Source organism: Syngnathus leptorhynchus, chromosome 3 (assembly GCF_054491065.1).
Source record: "Syngnathus leptorhynchus isolate UIUO chromosome 3, UIUO_Slep, whole genome shotgun sequence".
NCBI lineage: Eukaryota > Metazoa > Chordata > Actinopteri > Syngnathiformes > Syngnathidae > Syngnathus > Syngnathus leptorhynchus.
Genome location: NC_141197.1, coordinates 9,537,360 through 9,562,879, shown reverse-complemented (window position 1 = coordinate 9,562,879; position 25,520 = coordinate 9,537,360). Strand labels below are relative to the sequence as shown.

At 40.1% G+C, this 25,520-nt stretch overlaps 2 protein-coding genes across 6 annotated transcripts; one reads left to right on the top strand and one right to left on the bottom strand.

The window, feature by feature from the left end:
* Positions 1-279: 279 nt before the first annotated feature.
* On the bottom strand, positions 280-23,703 carry homer2 (homer scaffold protein 2). 5 transcript variants are annotated; one of them, XM_085907525.1, is made up of 11 exons: positions 23,452-23,703; positions 22,751-22,852; positions 22,400-22,641; positions 15,650-15,806; positions 10,399-10,530; positions 9,792-9,926; positions 9,103-9,245; positions 7,540-7,696; positions 6,770-6,880; positions 4,454-4,534; positions 280-1,787 (listed from the first exon to the last, which is right to left on the bottom strand). In XM_085907525.1, exons 3-11 carry the CDS (start codon positions 22,402-22,404, stop codon positions 1,599-1,601), a joined length of 1,110 nt encoding a protein of 369 aa, XP_085763651.1. In that variant the 5' UTR covers positions 22,405-22,641; positions 22,751-22,852; positions 23,452-23,703; the 3' UTR covers positions 280-1,598. The 5 variants fall into 5 exon arrangements, with proteins under 5 accessions (XP_085763651.1, XP_085763653.1, XP_085763654.1 ...); XM_085907527.1 differs by having other exon boundaries at positions 9,103-9,242; positions 23,452-23,702; XM_085907528.1 differs by having other exon boundaries at positions 9,834-9,926; positions 23,452-23,702.
* LOC147059158 (RNA guanine-N7 methyltransferase activating subunit-like) lies at positions 23,420-25,354 on the top strand. The gene is made up of 3 exons (XM_085907530.1): positions 23,420-23,774; positions 24,135-24,305; positions 24,858-25,354. The coding sequence occupies exons 2-3, from the start codon at positions 24,136-24,138 to the stop codon at positions 25,039-25,041; spliced, it is 354 nt and encodes a 117-aa protein (XP_085763656.1). The 5' UTR covers positions 23,420-23,774; position 24,135; the 3' UTR covers positions 25,042-25,354.
* Positions 25,355-25,520: the final 166 nt, after the last annotated feature.

Below are 25,520 nucleotides of genomic sequence, written 5' to 3'. Positions count from 1 at the left end.
AACAATTCAACAGACGACATGGGTTGGTTGGTTCATCTTTCTCGTAAGACAAAGTTCGGAAATTCAAGACTATCAATTGTTTTAGCGTTGATAATAGCATTTCAGTTCGATAGCTTCTAGTTCCAAGTGTATTAACCTTTACAGAAACATCAAAAAAAAAATTGGGGTAATTAATAATACGCTGTATCAAGTTATTCAGGAGAGTTGTGACCTAAACCTGATATTGGATGGTGCTCTAATTAAGTGGGTAAGCACTGAATAAATATGTCACAGTCTGTCTTTCTCTCTCATACACACAGTGTTGTAATTAAACTTCTTTTCTTTTCAGTGAGTTGTATTGTACAGTGAAGAGAAGCCACAGGTGTTTACAAGAGTCATTTGGTTCAAAACAAAAGGTCATTTTGCTATGTTTGCTATTACACAGATGGATAAATTCCAATTTTATAACAGAGATGCAAGTAAATATATTATTGTTTTTTGTTGTTGTAAATATTTAAAAATAGAATATTGTACAAATCAGCTCTGATAGAAGACAAGTTTGGTATATTTCCTCTAGCATTGTACATCATATAGATTGACTTTGCTCAAGAAACACATAGGAGAGAGGCACCCAAATAATGTCAAACAAAAGTCACAAGTCCCTCAGTAGTAGTGTTATTGTTCACATTGTTCTCCCGTGTAGCAGCACCACGTCCCCCTGCCTCACAAAATCACCACTGACGCACAAAAAAAAAGAAATTTGAGGAAGCACATTAACAGCATGATACAAACCAACCCCAAATACTATTGCACACACTCACAAAACCGGTCCTTGAAAGTGACTGAGAAATTGGCTTCTATTCATTTTGGATGACTTAGTTGGTGCAGAGAGCTATGGAGACTTCACTTGTACCCGTTTGGAAATGCTGGACGACAAAAGGACTCGTAAGTATTGATAAACGGATGATGCCGTTTGAGCAATTTTTCAATAAACCAAATTATTTTAGTTGACATCCAGCACTTCACTATTATATCGTCATTTTTTGTTTTTCACCAGAACGTGTTGTTGTGCGTGGAACTAAAGCGAGCTAGCAAGTCTATGGACTAAATGCTCAAACGGCTTTCCAGACATCCGAGTTTGTTGAGCAAGATGCTTTTCACATGAGGCCGTTTCTCCTCACCAGGAGGATTTCACCAAAACAGATCCCCCTGGAGGCACTTAGTATCACGGCCATTAGTCTCACGGGTGCGTGTCATGCCAGTACAAAGCGACACACCTGAGATGGAGCTTATTGACTGTGCCGCGAGGGGGCGGGGCTTCAGAATTACAGCAATTATTACTCGAGTGACGCTCAGCAGGATTCCCCTTGTGTGTTGTTACTTGTAGCCCTTATAAAACGCCCAGTATCGGCCAACCCACCCCCAGATCACACCCACAAACATAAGCTCCAAAGTATGACTCTTAATTGGCTTGCACACAAAAGGTAAAGTCATGTATTTGGAGCATGCTGCTCCTCCTCCGAGTACGTCCATAGTGTCTCCAAGTGGATGTGACTTTTCAGCGAGATTTAGCGCCACGTAGTTTGTGCCCTGAAGATGTCAACGGCGGCTGGACGGTCTCAGTTGTCGATGCCCAGCCGTGACAGGCCTCTTCGGAACTCGTGCAGCTCGTCCAGCTTGATGTCCAGGGTGTCCATCAACTTCTTCAGCTCGCCCTTGATGTTGCCCTGCTTCTGACGACTGTCGTCCACATCCATGTGAAGAACGTCGATCCTCCCCTCCAGCTCTCTGTTCTTCGTCTCTGCAGTCTGGGCAGAGCGAGGAATAACATATCAAGGATCGGCACAGACAGTATTCCGTTAATCACTTGCTCCAATAATCAATTGATCACATTAAGAAAGCACAAAAGTGGAACTTCAGTTTGCCAATTGAATTTGTTCTGTGACTGAACCGAGGTCATGTTTCCTATTCAAATGAATGGAAATGCAATGAATATGTTTTAGAGTCAGTACCAAGTTGAGCCTTGCTAACAGGTAGCATCCATTGTTGCAGTTTTCTTTAAAAAAAAAAAAGATATTGGAACACAAATGGTGGGGAAAAACTCATGTAGAGTGTTGACAGGCATATATTTATTATCTACAAAAAAAAATACTACAATTACTGCATCTAATGGAGTAAAGTAGAGTAGAAGAAGTAAGTTTCTTCATCATTTATGTTCTTATGACCAAGGCAAGTACACCAGAAGGAATAGCACATGCATACTGCATCTCAAGAGGGTCACAGGTGTGCTGGACACTGGGAGAGATACATTAAACCAAAAATGGCCACAAGGTCTCAAGTCACAGTAGCATAGTTCTTACTTGAGATCTGCTTGCTTTAGTCAGTAAAATTGTTTCAACTAAAGTGGACTGTGAGAGAAATAGTGATTGGGCTGGCTCACAAATAGCAAGAATAATTTTGGAAATACATTTAAAATACATTTATAAACCTCCAATAGGAGTTGGGTGAAGTCCTGAATGTCTGATTCACTTGATTCTTTTTTTTTGTGTGGAAAAGTCATAATGATATAAATGTGGGAAATACAGTAGTTGAAGAATGAAATATTTTGATCGGGAGAAGACCGTGGATGGAGAATTGCAACAATTGGTCCATTGGTGGCATAAAACTGTTTTTTGTGTGTGTGGGAGATAACATATTGTACATGTGTATGAATGCTTTTGAGCATTCACACAAAATAGATAGCCCCACAACTTGTGGAAATGAAAAAAAGCTTACTGTAGCATTTTGCAGTTATGTGTTTATGAGTGCTGCGAGGGGAAGGTGAAGCGGGCGGTCCAGACTGTCAGGCAACACTTTAATGCCAAAGATACCAGTGAAGGGAGGAGTTTAAAATAGGAGTGCTAAATAGGTCCAGCTGACTCCTGAAACTTTATCTGCACGCCAGTGTCACATTTAAGTAGAGGAGAGAATGATGCACTTATTATCACTCATATATCTTTTCTAGAACAGCCACACAGTTTGAAGGAGGAAAAAAAAAATGTGGTAAATTCACCTTTAGGATTGAACCGTTTTGATAACAATATAATTGGATCCCCCCCTCAAATAGTGACTGCCATTTAATATGTATTATATTAATGTGCTTTAAGATCCTCTTCCCATGTATTTTTAACAAACACCAGCACAAGAATAATTTGTACTGTAACAATTGCCCACACTGCCTTTGTTTGGAGAGCTGTTGATGCAGTATGCAACCTTGCCACTTGGGAGCAGTGTGGGTTCTCGGATTAAGATGCACCCTATTAAAGAGTAGAAGAAGAAAGTTGCAATCTAGTGTTGCTCATAGTAAATTTTAAAAAGGATTTGACAATGACATTTTCAATTAAGGTGTCCAGTTTCACCAGTTTTTAATTGCATTATCCGTTGTTGCAAAAATGAAACGTTTCAGAATTTTTAAATGTATTTTTTTTTCTTTATTAGAGCTATATTAACATTTCTGTCTAGGTGTGCATGCATATATATAAAAATCAATAATAGTATAGCGTACCAACCAACCAAAACGAGGCAGTTTATTTCCACTTTCCAGATTGTAGCCTTTTCAGTTTGAAAATTGCAGTCGACTCCACTGTGATTTTGATTTGAGTCCAATTAATTGTTCAGCTCTATTCAGCGCTAGATAAGCATTAGAGGAAAAAAAAAAATATGCTGCTGCCATTTTAGGAGCCATTCAAGTGGAGGAGAAGGCTCAAACTCTTTGTTGTTGTTCATCCAGCTCGCTGCTTTGACAAACAAACCAGCCAGTTGAGGAACTCCAGGCATGTCATTGTTGCTTTTATCTTGCTCCCCGCCTGGCCAAATAAGCATTAAAGCACGTTCGGCCTCTGGAGATTATTTCAAACTTTGACTTGGAGCCTACAAGGTGCTGTGATGTAACAGCTGGCTCTCAAACACCTGCCGCCTGTGCACTCTCACATTTCTGGTTTCACAAAATCTGATGGACAAGTGCCCCTTTGTTGAAAAGACAAACGGGCGGGGCTTTATGGAAGTAGCCGACGCCTAAGATAAGACACCCACACACAAAGTTAACCTAAAAAAAAAAAACATTCTACGAATTGTGGCATCATAACCACTTTTTTTTCTTTACACTGTCGAGATCTGAAAGTAAGCATCTAAAAAGGTGGTAATCCACACACCGTTGGGCTGGGAATAATCCTTTGAAAATAGATACAGACAGTCCACATACGTGTGTGTGTGTGTGTGTGTGTGTGTGTGTGTGTGTTTGTGTGTGTGTGTGAGAGAGAGACTCCTGACAGGAATGTCGAATCACCAGCCTTAAGGCCAGGATGAATAGAAAGCACTCGTCAACCTCGGCGCATGACGTTAGTAGTCTCGATCCAAAAGCATACCGTAAGATGCCTTCACATGCACACCGCTGTAAATGATCAAAACCAACCTGAGAGGGGTTCGTTTTTTTTACCTGCAGTTTGGAAGTGATGTTCTCACACTCTGACATGAGTTGAGGGATTATCTCTGCTTGCTTCCTTAAATTTTCCAGCTCCTGGTTAAGAGGGGGGGGAAAAAAAAGAAATGTTTAGTGCAGAACTGATGAAAGATTTTTATTGTGGTCAGCCAAAGGCATACCTGGGCAATAATCATTTTATCAGCACAAACCACACCTATGATGCGAATGAGTTATCCCAGCAAAGGAAAGGTGAATTATGAACAATAATTGAGAGAAATCAGCCTTTTAGACACGTGGGAAAAGTCTTGCAAAAAAGTGTCGCCTTTCTATTTTTTTTGTACAGTGTGTTTGAAGTACAATGAGAGTCTATGAAAATGACAAACTTTCTAATGTAGTTCTTCCTTACTACAAGTGAAAAAAACATTGTTCAATTAATATGAGATCCCATTTGAGTGTGTAGGTGTACTTTAGGTTGTGGCCAGCGAATGTCAAGTAAAAGTACAGAATAAATATAAAAGATTCAGTTCTGAGTGTGTGCCATGTGTGTTTTTTCAGTTTTTGCCCTGAAACCTCTTTGCCTTGCTGCTTTGTGAGAAACACTTCATAATATTAATGATAACCTGGCATTAGTCATCACCTGGAGCACTTTGATTCTTCTTCTACTTTGTGACTGGCCAGCCAGCGCATGCCCACCTCCTCGGGACAAACTGTGTGTGCGTATGTGCGTGTGTTTCTAGGAGAAATGAGTCACTGGGCAGATGAGCCTTTGTGGGCCATCTGCTCGCTCACTGTGATTTCATATGCAGGCCGCGGGGTCAGGGTTGGAGCGTAATGAATGGAAACAATGTTGGTCAATGATCCTTTCATCATAATAAACTCCAATAAGCTATTAGCGCGCTTGCTCCATTTTGCTGCTCTTATTTGTCTATTTATTGATTTATTGATTTATTTATTTATTTATTGTTTATTTATTTGGGTTATTTGCTTATTACTTATCCGTTTTTACTCTTTGTGCTATTTGATGTGAGTGTTGTGTACTGTGTCTAGTCACCGTGGGACGGTGGGAAACGTAATTTCGATCTCTTTGTGTGCCTGGCATGTGAAGAAATTGACAATAAAGCGGACTTTGACTTTGACAATATACAAAAACGTTTGGGTACAATTTCAAGGTGAATCTTAACTATGCAATAAACACCTTTAAAGGTGAAAATGATTTGATCTAAACTTTTGAATCCACATGTCTAGTCATTCATTGGTTTTGTGCTCTTTGAGTAACTTGTCGAACAAAAAGTTGAATGGCGGAATTCACAACAGGTGTTCGATCCATTCTGTTCCAGTCTTGCTACTTGATAGTATCTCTTTTGCAACATGGTGACGTTGAGGGTCACGTCATTCTTGGTTTCGTGATGTCACAATTTGGACAGCATGAAAAACAAGAATGATTAAGTTGGCTTTCTGTTTGAAAGTAGCCGGTTTTGGTATAATGAAGCAAATATGAATGCAAGTCTCTCTTTTTGTACATTATTGCAGGCCAAAAGCAAAGGCCAAAAGACCGTGTCCTCACAGGACTCTTTCTCATTAGAAATAATAGCACAATTAGGATGAGCTGAACACTCTGCTGGTTTGCTCCAGAATACAATGCCGCTTATGCTAATTACACCCAAATCCCCCATGCTGATATGATTAGACAAAGTCAGTAGCGTCATATACTTTATTTATGTGGTACCCATTTCATTCAAAAACTCATTCAGTCACTAAGCTCGAAACTTCATTTGTTTCTACTGTGTATCAAATCAATATTTTCCGCTGAAAATAATTGAAATTTTAATGTTCCACCATTTCTAATGAAGTCCTGTCAATTTATGAGTCAAACAATTTAATCTTTTTAGCCCTTTTTGAAAATCAGCCAACATTGACACGTTACAGAATATGACATGTATAAACCGACTCCCCTCCCTCAAAAAATCTGGATGTTTTTTTTCTCCCATGTTAAAGTAAAACAAATAGTCAAATCAATTACAAAGTATTTCTGTATTTTGCCAAATACTGGAATCAGCATCGGCCCAAAAATCCCATCAGTCAGAACCTTATTACAAAAGGAAATTTGCACTTATTATTAAAAACTGAGAATTGGAACCAAAAAAAAAAAAAACACTGAATACAAGATGACAAATAAAGACTGATTCTCATCTTTGGGCAGGGTAATCCAGACAAGAGCAAATTCCCAAAACAGCACTTGCCACCTCCCAATAAATCAATGCTACGTATAATCACCTCCCGGGGGACAGACGCTCTCTGTTTTGGTCACGACAAACACGACCCACGCCTCACCTGCTCTTTGTCGTGCAGCTCGGCCTCTAGCTCCTGCACACGCACGCTCAGTTGCGCATTTCTTTGCTTCTCCTGACTGGCCTCATTACACTGAACCTCCAGCTCTGCAATCTAAACACACACGAGCAAGAGAAGACATGAAAAACTTGTACACCCGTGATAGTCGGCGATACGTAGCCAGAGTTGACCTATGGACAAAAGTTTGAGATGTTTGGCGGATAGCACTGCACGCCACTAGAAGAGATGCAGCGTAATGAGATGCGGGCAAAAAGAAAAGGCCTAGAAGGTTCCCAATGAAGCTTCTAGGCTTATTTTGAAGTTTGATCCCACAGAGCAGTGAGACTACATGTCTGGGTGACGTTGTTCACTCCGTTTGTATGTGTTGATGTGTGTTCAAGTAGCAGTTGTTTGGAAGTTTATAAAGACTGCAGCATCTTTGCTAATTTTAATTAGCCTTTCCAATTATATGTTCGCAACAAGGTAAAATAACATTATACTATTTGATTGCACATTTGATGCTCATCCATTTGTCGTTGCCCCCAGTCTGAACTCACTGACATCTCTTTTTATAGGACATGTCCTCATATGTCCTCTGCTTCTTTGTGTAGTGTGCAGCTAAATATATCAAGCTAAGTGTAAAGTAAATTCCCCCTTGAGGTATGAAAAATGATCACCCCCAAAAAAGTGTTTTTCATGTCAAGCTAAGCAAACCAAAAATGGGTCAAAGTGTTTGTGCAGACTTTTGTTTCGATATGCAAAAAGCACATTACCTTCTCCCTGAGCGTGTCACTCTCCTCCTTGCAGGCACTCAGTTGTTTCTTCCAGCTCTCTACATTAGCCGAGGATTCCTGCAGCGCGTCCACAAGCCTGGCGTTATTCTCTCTTAGCGTCTGCAGCTCGGTTTCCCACTTCTTGGCGTTGGTGTTACTGTCAGACACGAGACGGTTCCAAGAGGAGCGTTATTAAAGGAGCGAACATTTAGACAGGCTAGTGTTGAAATACTTGAGGCTTGTGCCCACTGAGGTGATGCAGAATTCAAGAAAATCATTCCAATCATGACTGCAAGCCTAAATGCACCTGTTGTTATCGGGAGATGTTTAGATGAGACGTGGAAATATGTACTTCAAAAGTGTATCAAGATGGAACCCCCGCCCAAAGTGCTACATGATAATTAAGTTTATCTGTAAAGATTATAGTGCATATGAGGTTTATCCTGCAATTTGAAAGAAGTGCGAACTAAAACATTGTAGGTCTCAATTCTCCGATAAGTCTGAAAAACTTCTCGAGGCTAAGAGAAGCATATAAATACTTACATAATAAAATGTTATGCATTAGACTCAGTGTTGCCAGACGTGGCATGATACGTGATTGGTTGCATATCTGATTTATTCTGTGTTGCTAACTAAATAAATCGCGACTGAAAAAAAAAAGACAGTCACTGTTGTTCAAGTGGACTACAATGTTCTGGGGTCATTTGAATCTCATCTGGAACAACATCTGCTATTTTATGCAATGATATTGTATTGGGTTAATGAAGCTAAATGGCCGACTGGTGCAGTCTCACCCCTCAGAGTAGATCATTAATGTGCATGTGCGATAATCCCAGCAGCAGTAAAAAGACAATTTTCAGAACACTGTGAAACTCATAACATTAGCTGGATCAGTAAGCGGGATCCCTAACTGCCAGTTCGATACATATAAATGGCAGACTGATGATTTCCAGACTGACGAAAGCGCTTAAAATAGTAATGACGGACTGACTTCGTTTCATTCGGCTTGAAAAAAAAAAACACGGACTGACAATGACGGAGTTAACAAATGTTATTGACGTAGCAGCCAACTTCAGTAAAACGCTCACATCCATTGCTGACACATTTAATTCTGGTGCCCCACTGTAAATTTACATTGAAGTAAAAAATACATTCAGCCACAAATATAAATTAGAAAGATTACTTAAGACAATATAATATTTTTAAAGGTACATACTTTTTTTTTCTCCAGTGCAGCAGAAACAGCTGCAATTTTTTGTTGTCTTTTTTTTATTATTATTATTTTAATTAGTAACTATTTTACTTTGTTAGTGGTTTATTTTCTGGTGGTTATTTCAAGATATACTAAAAGTAGAATTTTGGTAGTTGAATATATATAATCATGTTTATTAATAATGATCCCAAAATGATTCATATTTGTTCCATATTGCAGCCCAAGCAGGAAGTGACAAATAACTTGAATCCAAAAGTAAGCCAAACCATGATTCAAAATTTGAAAATAGACTTAATCAAAAATGAAAATGATTTGAAAGAGCAAATCAAACATCCAAAAGGACGCTTTACCTCTGCTCGACGGTGCTCTTGAGCAGATCGTTGTCATTCTTCAGCAGGACAGCCTCTGGTCCCACGTGAAAGATTTTCTCGTCATCTGTGCCATTGATGCTGGAAGCCTGGTTTGTTGATGGGGTTTCACGGCCAGACTCCTGCTGGGGGGATAGGGGACATTTGATGTTTCGGGCCCTTTTACATGAATGGACTATGTGGCCTGAAGCTTTCACAAGTTTAATGGCTTCTCAAAAATCCACCACTGACTGTGAAATTGGTCACTCCTTTGGCAAAATACTGTAAACAATCATGACAAGTCAACTATGTTCAACACCACTGCTGATACAGTGGTACCTTGACTTAAGAGTAGAACTCCTTTCTTAACCAAGCTCATAACGCAGTTTACCTGACGTTAGTACGTGATAAACTTTGTTATGCGTTTTCAGTGAAGATAAATAATACTATTCTGTTTTCAGTTGCTTTAGTGTGGACTACAGGATATTTTCTCTTTGACCTTTATAGTCATGGAATCCAATCAGGAGCCAGATTGGATGGTTCGGCGGAGCAGAAGATCTCTGCGCTAAAAGATGTGTTTCAATAATTTGGGTCTTACTGTATCTCTGCGACAATTGATTATGATTTTGAACAAAACGGTGCATACAGTTGTGCTACTCTCACAGTAATATATGTATATGATTATACAAGACCTGTTCCGATCCAGAATTGCAGTCTGAAGAGTGATAGGTTACCGGGGAGTGATTGCTCAGCACCTCCACCTTCTCCTGGGATTTGTCTCTTGCGATTTTGGCTGCCTCTTTGACTTCCTGGAACTTCTCTGCAAACTGCAAATGACAGGAATGAGCTGGAGTAAATACATAGCGATGAGCAAGACTGACACTTTAAGCCAGCTTTTAACGATGCAGTTCAAGCTTTTTGCATTTATGTCCTCCGAGTTGTGATGGGTACAAAATCAGACCTGGTTGGTTTAAAACCTATTTTCTACAACAAAGCTCATCTATCTTGTCATACTAATCAAACATATGCCAACAAAAATCTCAAATGTGGGACTTCCGCCATTGTTTACCGTGACACCTGCCTCCTCTTTGCTGAATACATCCATTGTGTTATGCTGGTATGATGTCACACTTTCGACATCATTAATATAATGTTGCTGTCCCGCCTACACACCCTTTAGGAGATAATGATAGATCGCCCATTCCAGACCTAGACTGCAATGCTTAGTGGAAATCTGACGATTATTAGGAATGATTTTACTGTACACCTACAACTGGGTGTAATGCTGAACACGCCTACCTTAGCAAGCTGCTGCTCTGAGCTGAAGCCCAAGCCAAACACGGTGTTGGCCCTGCTATCAGCCCATTGGCCAAACTTCTGCGACGTCTTTGTGAACATCATGTTGGGTGTGATGGTGCTGTTGATGATGACCTAGGGAAAACAAGACATATGAGTTGCAATAGCTCAAATGATAAGACCTCCAATGTGCTCAAGTGATGGCAATACAGTTTGTATATACGTAACTCACAAAAAGTTTTTTTGGTGTATATTTTCAAGTTGAGCTTAAATTTGTTTTTGTACTCCTCCCAACTTTTGAATTCTACTACTACGCTCAAACATTAGAGTCTAAGTAGGGCTGTACAATTAATCGAATTCTAATTGGTATTGCAATGCAATGCAATTTTCTAAATACAACGGCTGCAGTTTGGGGCAAAAAAGTCAGTAGACTTTATTTTATTGACACACGTGCACCCATGCGCACACATACATGTGCACACGTGCACACACACATTTGCACGCACACGTTTACACACACATGTGCACTAACATATTAACACCCACGCTATTGATTAATGGTTAGGCGTCTTAGTCTCATGATGTCATCTCAAGTGAAGGTCAAATTAAGCTCACCTGCTAAGGTGGAAGCGCATTTTAGGTTCATCCTCCAATTTCACTTGAAAGTCCGATCATCCTTAAAGTGTTGCTCTGCCGCCATGAGTTCTCCAATTGAGCAGCTCAGTCATATACACATCCACAGCAAGTTGGAGTTAGAATAGTAGCATTTGCAAAGACTTTATATTCATTTTGCCTTGAGTTTGTGCCAAACCTCCTCCGATGAAACATGAACCGTTAATATGCTAATTGAGCAATTCATGTTTGACCTACAAAAGAGCGTTACCCAGAAGTGGGCACACCACAGTGATAACTGCTGACCCACAAAGAGCTTTGAGTTGTCAAATGACATTCATCCATTCGCTAGAGTGCCGTCACCTGTTGCTGCGCAGAACTGCACCCAATGGCCACAATAGTAGACCTCCTACTTAAAACGCGACTTGAATGTGACTTGTACTGTGCTTTGCATGTTGACAAAAGCAGTCACGAGAAAGCATTCACATCGACCCAAATGTGTCTGACTAGAATGAGCCACTTATCCCAATGATTAGGAGACACTGAAGACAGCTAAATTACTGGGCAGTTCTTGTTTCATAGCAACCTGGATGTGAACACCACATTTGAGAATTCAAATCTGACAGATGTGTGTCCTTTTCAACAACTCGAAATGTACCTCTTCACCTTTTCCGAAGCTGCAAATACACTGACCCAAAAAAAAAAAAAAAAAAACTAGAAAGAAAAGCCTAAAGACTGTAACTAAGGATTCAGGCTGGATTCTACAAGGTTCATCTAATTTTGAAAACAAAGATGACCCCATTTTCTCAACGGAGATACAGCACTCCCCAAAAAATCCTGAACATCACTTCATCCCAAAAGTTGAGTGAGCTTTCTAACATTTGTTTGAAGATGAGAATGAGATATGAAACTTTAATTCCCAAAGTGGAAAACTGGGTGACTGCAAGATATTGAGTTATTGGAAAGAAAAAAACCACCAACAACAACTAGAAATGCACAAAAGACAAACCCCACAAATTTAAATACCCCCAAATCTTTAACCTGAAAAACCAGATGATCAAATGATCAAGTCTGGTGAACATCCATTTCTGAGGGGGGACAAACAGACAGTGACATGAACCGGACATGACATTGAAAAAAAACAAAAAAAACCCAACATGTCTTCTTTTGCTATAAATGCCTCAGACAGATCTCACAAGAACAGAAGCCGGTATGCTTAAAATGTAATGTACCTTTCTTCTAGCATGTTACATGTCAACATCGCTCCACTGACCCTAACCAAATTTTGAGAGTTAAATTACTATTTGTAGGCGGGGCCAAACTTTAATGCCGATCCCTGCTCTAATTTGTAATACACTGTAATATATTTGAAGTTTGTTTTGCTGGCATTACCGTCCATTGGGAGGCAATAGGACAGTACATAATTTGGGATTGTGGTTGCGAGTTTGAAACCTTAAGACTGAAATTTGATAACTGGGAGTTGCCAGTCTGCTTCCCGAGAATTGCCAAATTGCACTTGAGCAAATGTTTGTCCCTCACTCAGTCTCTGTCTTTCCATTACTAGCCAGATCTATGCACACCAGTCTGAGGACGTTTCCAGCACGGTGCGATTCTTCTGAAGCTTACAAAAAGAGCAGAAAGCCTAATTCAATGATGGAGAAAAATATTGCATTTGTTTTTGTCCACTTTGTCTGATCGTAATAGCCATTAAGGGTGCTGTAGGTGGTATGAATGTGCATGCAAGACTGTAATCAAGCGAGTGGGAGAGTATGACAGAGGGAGGGGGAGCCGAGTGACATGAGCAGCTGTGGGGGTGGACAGCCAGGGCTGTATCAAGTAGAACAGGAAGTGCAAATTAAAATGCTGTTGACCAGTAACCTGAGGGTCCGTTTCAAACTACCAGCCTGCTTGAGTTACCCCCTATGGAAAACGAGATCCTTGTCTGATTACGTAAGTGAGGAGTTGGCAGAATAAGCAGTTATTAGGTAATATTGTAGATGTAACGTCTACCTAGGTAGAGTTAATATTATTTTTGGAATTTGCTCAAAATCCATACATCCATTTTCTAGACCATTATTCTCATTTGGGTCAGAGCCACCACTAACCAAACTGGGTGGGGCCCAACACACAATTTCAAATGCGTGCCCCGGAAGATGTCATTGAATAAATTGGCTACGGAAAGCAAACGGTATAATAATGCTGTGGTCATTTTATTTGAGTAGTCCACATCAGGGCCAGAAGTGCTTGGAATGCATTTCTACTTGCGCTGTCATCTTCAGTGAGCTGACTGATTCTCCCAGTGAACCAATATAAGCTGACATTATGTCATGGTTAGTGCATAGAGCAGCAAAAACTTGTTCTCGACAGACCTGGCTGATTCAAAAGGAGTGTGCAAACCAAACGCACACACATTTCTAAATATTCTGAATTGCGTGACAAAACACTCGTGACTTGAAGTGAAACAACGTCAATAACGTCTTGTGTTTTGGGATTGCGCCACCATCTCGCAAAACCCGTGGGTGTGGATGATAAGGTAAGTGGGCCTCATAAATAGTTGTACATAGGAGATCGTGAGCCTGTCTAGAGACAGCGTCGCCATTTCGAAAGGGACAGACTGGGAACCAAATCACCATGATCGGGTCTAAAGTTTAAGTGTGAAGTTTGAAGTGAGTTTGAGTGAAGGAGAGAGAGAGAGAGACAGATAGAGAGAGAGAGAGATAGAAAGAGAGACAAAGAGAGACAGAAAGAGAGACTGAGACTTTCCATACCACACCCCAAGAGGAAATTCATTCATTCAAGCCATTGAGTCTCCTTTTTCAATGTCTCTGCCATGGTCAAATGACAAAGGTGTTTGTTCACTCGTGACAACATCCAAGAACGCTTTGTCTTTTGCCACCCTGACGTCCGTGTGACATCACGGTAAATTTCTTGTAATGGATGGATGTCTATTAAGCAAATTCGATTCGCCTACTGCAGTTGCCTTGTGGAACTGTCATAAACTCTGTTAGTTAACGTTAGGGAGAGAACGAAAAGGAAGCATGAGTGGGAGAGCGCAGAAAGGAGGTATGACCTTGGGGGAAGTACAGAAGAAAATATAAAAGTAAAGATGAAAGCTATCCATTCTTTTTTGTATACAAATGAAGTCTTTTCTCAACACATGCGCCTGTGGGATAAAAATAAGACAGTGTGGTCTGGGAGTCGCCAGTTATCTGCTGTCAGTACTGCGTGATGACATAACCTGATGAGTGTTGCCTCGCTGGTTTCAAGCAGTGGGAGTCACTTGACTAAACAATGCTTTACAAAAACACGCCAATAACTTACAGTCATGCCGCTAAAGCAATTTTCACCTGAAAATTGTTGTGAAAAACATCTCATCATATTAGATGAAAAGTTTCTTTGTAATGATAAAATCCTTGCTGTGCAAGAATTGCACTCCCAAAACTTTGTAACCCAAATAGTGGAGCAAAATCCAAACAACTGCATTCTTACTGTATCTTGACAACCACTCACACGTAATTAAAAGGGTAAAAATCCATCGAATGACAATATTCGTGCCTACTCACGAAGAGAGGAGGCTCTTATCGCCATGGAAACATAATCTATACTTTCACCAAGCTGAGGAACGGTGGTCGTGTGGATATAAATATTTGGTGTCTATTATTACCCGCAATGCCAATGTTGACGCTCTGCTATCAATTACAGGTAAGCGTTTTTAGGTCAGGCTTGCCATGTGACAGACATGTTATTGGAGGAGCTAAGTACTATTTAAACATTCATGAAGTTGAGTTGAAATTGTGTGACAGACAAGTGGCACTGAAATGAAAACCCTAACGTTAAACCACACGTGGGAGCTTTTGTACCTTCTAGATCTGGGGTTAGCAAATAATTTTTGTCAGGGGCCATGTGAGGTCCATGCCAGCATGCTAACCTCAAATGTGTTCCACAATAATGCAATCTATTTATATAAAACATTAATTTGCCTAATTTTAACGATCAGATACATGCATAAATACGCATTTTAAGCAAATTATTAGCGGTTGTATGTCTAAGTTTTTAGATTTAGCTTTTATCCCAAAGGTTTTGCCCTTTTTGAATGGAAATGTAAACTGAACTTGTTTTTTTTTTTCCACAAACATGATCATAACAATTTTTTCTATGCATGCTTGAAATAAATTGCACAATAAAAACAAATATTTGTATTGCTAAAATATAAGTACTACATTAAAAACTTGACTTCAATACAAGATTGAAACTCCTCGTTCCTGCTCAAAATGGTGAAATAAACTCGAGAGCTCCCTTTTGCCAGATAAAATTGTATGATTAAAAAGAAGCTAAGAAATGAATTGCTCATTGTTCGATTATGACCTCAATCTGAATCCGTAACCAAAGTGTGGATCATTTTCACAACAGGGACTGATCACAAAAAGCCATTTTGACGAAATGTGTTATGATATCCAACAACAATTGATTTGCTCACGATCCAGGTGCATAAATCTAAACCTGATCTCAATTAAAACTGGAAGATTTATATCTGGATATTTCTCAATATCTGGTGATGCATATTTGACCTATACATCTTCTCTCATCTCTTAACAGCACCACGTTTCTCACCAGATCTATTCGTTCCAGAGCACACTCATACCTTGGTTCCATCCACGCTGATGATGCGGTAGCTGTTGCGTGTGCTGTCGTAAAAGTAGGAGACAGTGACGGCCTGTTTGCTGGCAGGGACCCAGTTCTTCTTGGTGCTTGGGTCAATTTGGAAGACATGGGCCCTGGTGGTGTAAATTGGCTGTTCCCTGAGGGGTTGGGACAGAGGAGAGGGACAATTGTGAGTACCATCACAGAACAGTGACTACTGACATAGCTTTGTACTGATTGAGAGGCAACCCCTTTAAAAAGTTAGCCGGATACAGTTCAACAGAATCATGATACCTGCAGGCTCCTCCACCAGAAATCCAGAGAGACAGAGGCAGGCTGAGAATGTAACACCAGCAACAAAAAAAAATCCTCATGGCAACTCAAAGCTATTCGCACATCAAGAAACAGTCTCCTCTGTGACGTGACATAGTGTGTCCACATATCACGTGTGTATCATAACATCTATTGTCTGGAAAAGGATTTCATTTATTTTTCATCACAGGTCATATCGTAATTATGGTCGTCCTGTCAAACTCTCGTCCCTGAGGGCTGCTGTATTGCATGTTTTCGATGTCGCTCTCTTCCAACGCGCCCAATTCAAATGATCAGTTTATCGGCAAGCTCTGTAAACTGTTTGAACTCAAATTAAACAAAAATACCTTGAATATGTGAAATGAAGAAAAAAAAAAAGGGTTGGAACATTATGTATTGGGATTTTGAGAGCCTGGGAGAGGCTGTTTAAAATGCTATTGAAAGTGTATATATGTATATATGTGTACATATGTGAGGTGACGGCTGTCAGTTGAACCGAACTGATGACAAGGATAGATTAAAAAAAAAAAAAGAAAAAAAAGAAAGAGAGAAACTGCTCAAAGAAGCTAAAGCGTCTCATTTTGACATTCCAACAAATGAGCAGTTTGCACTTGAATCATCCGCGCTCCCTAACCTGTACATGACTCACTTGCTGGCCAGTAAGGTGTCATTCTTCTCTTTTCCCACTTCAAAAAGCGGCAAAAATGCACAATTTGCATATCCTTGCAAAGGAGTATAGATGGTTACTATTTCTGCATGCAAATTCAATACCACCACTATTTAAACACTCCCTTCCTCCATTCTCACCAAAGTCTGTTAAAAGCAATTTCACAGCGAAAAAAAAAAAAAAAAATCACATCAAGGTTTTAACAAGACCAAACTCACTGACATCTATTTATGGTTCTTACTTTTCATTGCTTTTTATCATATTCTGCCTCACCACATGCTTACTACTACCCCACCGTGCAACAAAACTGAAATTGTGAGCAAAAGATCCAAAAGAGATTCATCGCAAAACATCGACAGTTGTGTTTCACACTCAGCTCTGCCTGCTTGTATGTTTTGGATGTAAAGTGATTTGTCATATTTGTTGACATTTGTTATTCACATTCAAATCAACCCTGATAAAACGTTCTGGTGATGTTTAGCAGAAGCATTCGCTGCATTGGAGCATTACTGCCAGTTAAAAAAAAAAAAAAAAAAAAAAACATGTCAGACAGGGAGAGACTGAAATTCATGAGCTAATAACTTCCACGGGATTATAGTTCTCACAGAAATCAATGCGCAGTCCCCTGTTTAAGACTAATCTCATTGCTTATCTGATTTAAAACAAGGAAACCTGTTCAACGGATCACTGCTGCTGCTTTGCCTGTGCGCGCGTACGCTGACCTTTACTGTGACAAAGTCAGAAGCAGCTCACACTGGCAGGGAAGCAGGAGTAATAGGTCAATGGCGAACACACGGGTGCACTCGCACAACTGTCGGCTGATTGCAGTGATCTGCTTTGCTGAGATAAAAAGCATTAGCTTGATTGATTTTACTGGATTAAAAGAGGAAGTATAGTTGTCATTTTAGAGGTGAGGGAGAGAAAATATGCATCCATCCATGTTCTATGATGGTTTTGCTCACTAATGTTTTGGGGTGAACTTGACAGATGCGGATTGAGGAACACACTTTACGGGTCATTTGTCATTCATGAGAGCACGTAAAGGCAAAAATTTATTTCGCGTGTTTGGCCAAGTTGAGCAAATTATAGTATACTTGGCTAGCCTAGCAGCAAGCACAAGAGATGTTTTCTCTTGCAAGGAAATACCGCACATATTTATAAATCATAAACTTGAGTTGAAAATCTACCAATTTAGCTCAGGATGCTGAGGATATGTTGAACATTTTGTGACACTATCAATATAAAAGCTGACGATGTCCAGAGCAGGAACACAGTAGGTGTCCACAGCTGTCACTGCATGCATCAGTACACCAGTTTTGCACAGATGCAAGAAGGAAGAACCACCAGAAAAAAAAAAATCCAACTCAATGGCTACCTATTTATCTTGGCAAGACTGCATTTGTGACCTAATGGCAGCAGTTCCTCATCTAGTTAACTGCGACATGCTTACCCCGCTCCATCTGATGCATTAAATAATTTACAGGTGGGTGTGTGCTCTCGAGGGAACGCATTTGCGTTAGCCTGTAATGTACTTTCTAACAGCTCAAAGGCACATTGGTGAAGCCATATGGGGGATGCATTCATGCCCACAAAATCTGTTTTCCATCCTACTTTCTACAGTAACATCTGTAATTCAATCAAGAGGACTGAGCAGTGTTTGCTCCACAATTGAGTTTCCAAGATAAATGTGCCACAAGCAGGAAAATGAGTGATGGCCATCCAGGTCTTCTTGGATTTTATTCCTTCAAACTGAAGGTACAACAATGTCAAACCAGTGTTAGTAATAGTTTTTTTTTAACATCTCCGACGTGCATCGGGCTTTGCGTGTTGCTTCTTAGACGACGTAACGCAGTATTATTCAGATTAACGCCACGACAATAGCAGCGATATATACACACATGCAAAATGGGTCAGCCAAGATATGATTTTAGCAACATCAACATGGGAGGAATAAACGGTGCTCGTTCTTGGAGGCAAGAACCTCAAATCCACATTGGTGTGAATGAGCGTGCGATACGTCAGGGAGACAACGTTGACGTCGTTTCAATCCTCCCGGTGCAAAACAAAGCTGATTGTCTCAGTGAGGAGGAGTCGGTGGTTTGGACGTGCTGCGCTATATGCGCTCGGAAACATTCGAGTGAACCACCTGCTGAGTGACAATACGTCAGTCAGGTTTGTACTGTAAAGGCCAGACAAAAGCGAGACTCCGCTGAGAACATCTGAGATGACGATACAAGTCCATGTTAGAACTGTGACCTCTGACAAATTGGATGAATTTGCATGGGCAGACGTTGGTCACACAACATATGGATAAGAGTTTTGTTTTTTTCAGTACTGAGTTACAAGCTGTTCTTCTTCTGTACTTTTCTTCATTATGACACATCCGCAATAAACGCAGAATGCCTCCAAAATATGTCAGAGTGGAAGATAAAAGAACTAATTTGAGAAAACAAAGTATGCCAACCCTTTTGAATTATCTGAATTTCTGCATAAATTGATTTGAAAATATGATTTCATCTTCATTTGAGTGACAACAATGTATTTAAAAAGCTGCAACAACCACAAGAACCAAATTCTTGATGCAACTGAGGTTTTATTTAACTTTGCTTCACCTGAATTCACTCTTCGGTGTGTGAATGAGCTCATGAAGCAAGACCGAAGGCTCAGTTTTTTCCAACTATCAAGCACAGTGATCCCCCAGTACAGCAACGAAGGCAGTGGGTCACAGAGGCCATCTTAATCTCTACGCAAGAGGACGTGAGAAGTCTCCAGTGTGGCACAGCATGGCAGCAGATGGCCTCCCAGGCCTCAACCATCTGGCAAAGAGACTTCCAATCCGCCTTCAGCCTGTCTTCTTTCATTTACCCATGATTCCTTAACACCAAGCCGTGCAGCCACTTTCCTTCTACACCTTCTCGGGTTGCTTACTGACCAGACAGAGGAGGCGTGCTGAGATTAGGCTTATAGTCTACTCTCCTGGCGCGGTAGCGAGACCCAGTGCTACGTCACGTGTGAGACTAATCAATGAGTGTTTAGCCTTTCGATGTCAGTCTCTAGCCAGCCAGATTATCATCTATCCCTGTGTTAGCGCAGCTCCCAGCAGGACTTACTTTAAATAGCAATATGCGGCTTGCATTTCTGTGGGTGCCTGTCAAAGGAATAGCTAAGGTTTATTCCCGAATACAAGGCAGTAAAAGCGTCCAACCTGAAAGGTACTGCAGATGTCTTTTAAACGTTGCGCTCTCATCATCAAGATGTATACATTTGTCCTGTCTTGAATCGGATTGTGTGGTTCATTTATTTTATTTTACCGACAAATGACACTGAATTGTAAATTACACATGGGGATCGAATCAATACGAATGTGTCAAGGTCAGGAGGGCAGCAAAAGGTTACATGATGTCTGCGATTGTTAATCTATAACCACGTTTAGTAACAAACGGGCCAAAGGGGCAAAACGCTGACAACCAAAAAAGAAGAAGAGAGGAAAAGAAAAAATTACAGTGGTGACGCTTCAAAATGCACTATCACTTATTTACACTACCTAATTCAATAATAAATAAATCTATCCATCTATCTATCTACCCCCCCCCCCCACACACACACACACACTCACACATTAACTCCACTGCTTGTTTTTGCATATTTACATTTCTGCCATCAAGTAGAAACTTAGATTGATGGTTTTCTGTCTATTTTTTAAGAGATTTTGTATTCATATTGTCCTCGATTGTGGTTCTAAAGAATGTAAAGAAACAGTTTGGCCTGACCAGACGTATTGAGGTGTCAACGACATGCCGGCAGTGAGTGAACGTAGGCGAGCGCGGCGTCACTATGTTGGCGACATGAGCTGAGACACTCACTCAGCTGCTGATCTATGGGGGGGGGGGGGGGGGGGCGGTTTCATGACAACACTATGGATGACATTTCAAAGCATTTGGGAAAGTACGTAGACCTCAAGAGAAGGCGTCACGACTGTGGTACTCGCTTTGGAAAACATGTGTTCTGAGAAAACAGGTAGTGCAGCATTCCCTTGACATTACTGGAGCTAGACTCTTTCAGCGTTTCCCCAGAAAACTCGCTGAACGTGATGGTAGAGAAGCCAACTCGGCTTCATGGTGGCTAGGCTGCATTTGGAAATTCACTTGGACGCAGCATTCTGTTTTTAGTGCATGCTCGGAGCCCATTTCCAAACGTGCCCTTCATTTTAGCCAGTGTACTGTATTTATTTACATTAGTTATTAGTTGGCTTGTCACAATAAACTTTTTGGGATGTTACAGTATATTCACCCAGAAACTATCAGGGTAATGTTTTTTATTTTTTATTTTTATTATTAAATGCCACCGGTACATTGATAATGTTAGAGCTTAAAAAAATGTGTGTACATCCTTTTAGTGTAATTATCTTTCGATTTTCAATGATATGGAACATTTGCATTAAAGTGTAGAACAATAAAATATATTGTTTGAATAAAGATAAATTTGATTAAATAAAGATTTTGGCAACATATTAACAGTACATACAGCACATCAAGCCAGGTTTTTCCTGCACAGGAGGAAACCCTGCATTTTACTCTAACTGCCCAATTGCGATCCATTACTGGCATTTGAAAAACACACTTCTATGTATTATTGTTTTTGTTTTTTTTTCAAGGAAGAATTTACATTCATATGCCCATAACCAGTGCTCTTACACAGTCAAAACGTTAGGAACATCTCAGTAAGACAGTGCAGTTCTATACCAATGCCAAAGTTACAGTACGACCAATGACATTAAACATTGCTAGTGGGGCACGTTCCAGGATGTCGCTTCATTTCGGATTTAGAACTGATTTTTCAAAGAGATAAGATATCAAACATCTGTTAACAAAGTTTTATTAATCACAACTCTCAGATTTGCTGTGATGTCAAATGTGTCATGCCAAATGCTTTACATATGTGCATATTTAATTAATATCCATCATAGGGTACATGCACTAGTACACTCTGTCTTCACTAGTAAGAAAAAAAGGACAATAACGAGGGTGACAACTTTAGCATTAGTTGGACAACTACTAGTGAGGCAAAGCGACAACCAGGAATTTTGATGATGCGAATAGAGTACAGGAGACCACTAGTGCAGAACGCATGTCACCTTAGTTGGCCATAATAGTCTTAACTAGAGCAGCATAGTCGTTTAGTAGTCAAGTTTGATTGCATACTAGTGGGGAAATAGCGCAAGTAGTGGAATAAACTATTACTAGTAAACCAGTCATTCTATTATTGTGCCCGAATAATTCTGCAAGTATACTAAATTGAGAGAGAGGACAAAGTGAACTAATACAAGACCTTGACCTGTCAATTCCGAATATAGAGTAAGTGCATAAATCCAAATTGATAGCCAGTATCGATTTGGACCGCTGTTGGTCCAGAGACAGCATAAGCGAAAATAGTGCACCGTGGGTGTCCACAGCGACCTCCACACTTAATTGCAACACGCACGCACTCCCCGTGGGCAGAGCTGAATGACACCATTACCCCCCAAAAGCACATAACGTATTATCGGAATTTCTGGCAAATCCACATTATAATTCTGCTTCAGTGGTGAAACATATTTTAGTGACATGACTATTCGCTCTTTGGGGGGGGGTGTCACAGATGGAAAGTGAGGGAATTGCTCAAATGATCACGCTCTGGTGCATTATCTTCACACCAATGAGGAAAATTGAAGGGAAGGTATTTTGAAGGACTATTAAATGGGAGCACAGTAAATTTGGATTGTAGCGTACTCACCCCATTGTAACGCGGAGATATTCCGGATTCGTTGGGCTGCGTGCGCTATGCCGTGGCGCGAGGCGAACGCGAATCAAAATCCACGATCTTCAGAGTTTAATGTTGTTCCCCTTCGAACAAGTGCCGTTGTCGCTTGGGAGAAGAAAATCGCTGAGCACTTGTTTCTTTCGTGGTGTTGGAGGTTTTGCAAAGCTCTGTCTCCTGTTAACCAAGTTGTCACCTGCTGTGTTCACCTTCGTCACCTCCAAATGAAAAAAACGCAAATGAAAATAAAGCAGTATAGAAAAGCCTTCACCTCGCTGTTCTCTTCGAAATGATCACTGAATTAGTGGAGTTAATGTTGGCGTTTACCTGCCCGACTTTTGTTCCTCCTCCTCCTCCACCCCAGTGAGTGGGCTTGAGTTCTCCACGCGTCAGGCAACAGCAGCACCAGCGACACGGAGCGGCTTCCACCTGCTCACACGCCCACACTTTTTAATTTTTTTTGGTGGTGGTGCTCGGAAAGCCAGTGTTAAAGTAACAAATACCTTTACAAGTATTTATTATTTATGCTTAATTATGAGCAATATGAATGCAAACAGATGCATTCATTTTCTTGGTGGGGTAACCTCCAGATAGTAGGGATTGACTTCACAGTTCCTCAAAAATAAATAAAAGATAGGACTGAATAATCTACATTTTTATTTAATTTTAGTTTTTTTTTTTTTAAATGCGAATAGGTGAATCCGTGTGTGCCAAATTGCGAGTATGTCTTTTCCACTGGGGGCGCTGCAAAAATAATTATTTGCACACATAAGCTCACATCTTTTGTACTTTGTCCTAAAATAAAATGTCCTTCCTCTGTTCTATTTGTATTTACATATGTTATTTTGTTCTAGCAACATTTTAAAGTAATTTCAAAATAAAGTTGAGTTGCATAAAATTGAGCGGCGTTGCGCAGAATCCCCCCCCCCCCCTTACACGCACAATTTGTTGGTCAAACACATGCATCCTTCACAATTAATACTTTAACGGTCGACGACATAATTAGTTTGCTTCTCTCATGCACTTACATGACTTCCAGTGAGTGCTTGTCAGTTTCCAACAGAAAAAAAAAATCCTTTGAATTATTTAAATATATAGATAGATGTCAAGGGTATATATGTGCCACCCATGGGCATTAGTTACTCGACGTGTTTCAATTTTCTTTAGCGTATTTGGAAATAACCTTTTTCTCATCCAATTTGCAGGCGATCGCTGTCAAACAATTGCACGTGCGTGTGCTCCGGCACCTTTGGTATTCGTTTTGTTGTTTCCAGTCGGGACATTTTTAGCGTAGTACTATTTGTGCTGTGGACTCAGGGCTCCGGAGTGTGCTGTTTCGTAGTGTACTCAGGTATGTGTTCAAGAAGTATTGCTAATAACTACTAGGTTGTTAGTTACGGATTTGTTGTTAACAGGTTTGATGAATACTAAGCTGCATTTTGTCACCTCGTTGTTATGCTAGCTTTGTTGTTGAGGCTATCTACATTGCGCACACAGCCAGAGGCTAAATCTAATGCTTGTAAACAATCATGCTTAAAGCATTTATTCCACAAACAATATGGATTAATTTACCCTTTGTAGCCTGGATTTTCTTTTCTGTAATAGTTCATTATCAAACATGGAGACGATCTTTAACCAAAAGTATATATATATTTGTTTTCTTATAGCAATCGCCTTTGCCTCATGTTAACTAGAGTTTCATTCATTTCAGAATGAGCGAAACTACAGAAAAACCTCAAAGTTACGAGGAGATGTTCGCTCACAGATTTTCTTCCGAGGACCAAGAATACCAGCAGTACGTGACCAGGCCAGCTGATCCGCCGCCTATCGTGGAGGACTGGAGAGGTCGTGGGGGAGGAAACCATCAAGGGAGAGATAGAAGGTAGAGTGGGTCAATATACCAATATATACCATAGGTACGAGATAAAAGTGCAAATGTAAAAATTCAATTACGGTTTCCTCGGATAACCAAACATGTAGTGCACTGGATATTGATGTACATCCTGGCAAATCTTGTTTTATGCGCATTCCAGTCTTGCACAGCCCTATACAGCTGAAATTTGATCATTTCTTTATTTATGGATTCTTTAAAAGGCATAATTTAATGCTTCTTAAAGCACTATTCGACATTTCAATTTGTAACGATGATTTGCAACATGACATTTTGAGTTCCAAGTATAGTTATGGGACAAATTAAACCTGTAAGTCAAGGCATCATCGTTAAAAATATTAAATTATATAAATCATGTTAGTTATATTAAATTATATTTTAATCATTATGGTTAGCTGTAAATTTTCTAAATGATTCCAATATTACAATTTAGCACTTTTTAAAATTAAGATCATCGATTTTGCTTGCATTCCTGATTAGAAAAACATAGCTGGATGTTCCAAGTTGTAAAGAGCAGTTGTTGATTTGTTTGCCTCCCTGTAGGCACCAGTACCGTCAAGGAGGTCGTGGCTGGGGAGAAGGCCAAGGTTGGAGGGGTGATCACCCTGGAAGAGGATGGCATCAGAGGCAACACCAAGACCGATATAGGGGGCATGATCGTGGGTCTCAGTCAAACTCCCATCAGGGAAGCGACTCACATTACAATAAGTCTTATGACAGATATTGATCATGAGGATTTCATTATTTGTATATGTGGCAATGTTATACCTGTTCTTTTCTTTTTTTGACGTCTGACCAGTCTCACAGTGTCAAGAATGTTTACTTTCATGAGTTTATGGCATAGATTTGACTCATTTAAAAAGAAGTAATGTGTTTATGTGTGAGTTCTCAAATCCATTATGTAGTTCGACATTTTACTGAAAACTGTAAGTGTACTGTATCAATGAAATGAAGCATTTGGCTTCATGTGTGCTGTCTGTCAAGTTTGTTGAAGCTACTCACTACGGATCGTTATGAATAAAGTGGTGACTTGATTCTCGAGTTAAAAGCCATCACGTCTGTGATTTTTACTAATTTATTTATTGGAGCTTTTTTTTTTTTACGTACGTGCCTGGCTTGCACTCTTTCAAGTTGCGATGATTCTCCCAGTCAGACTTGTGACATAGCGGCCATGCATGACCTGGAAGTTTGTGTGCATTCCTCAAA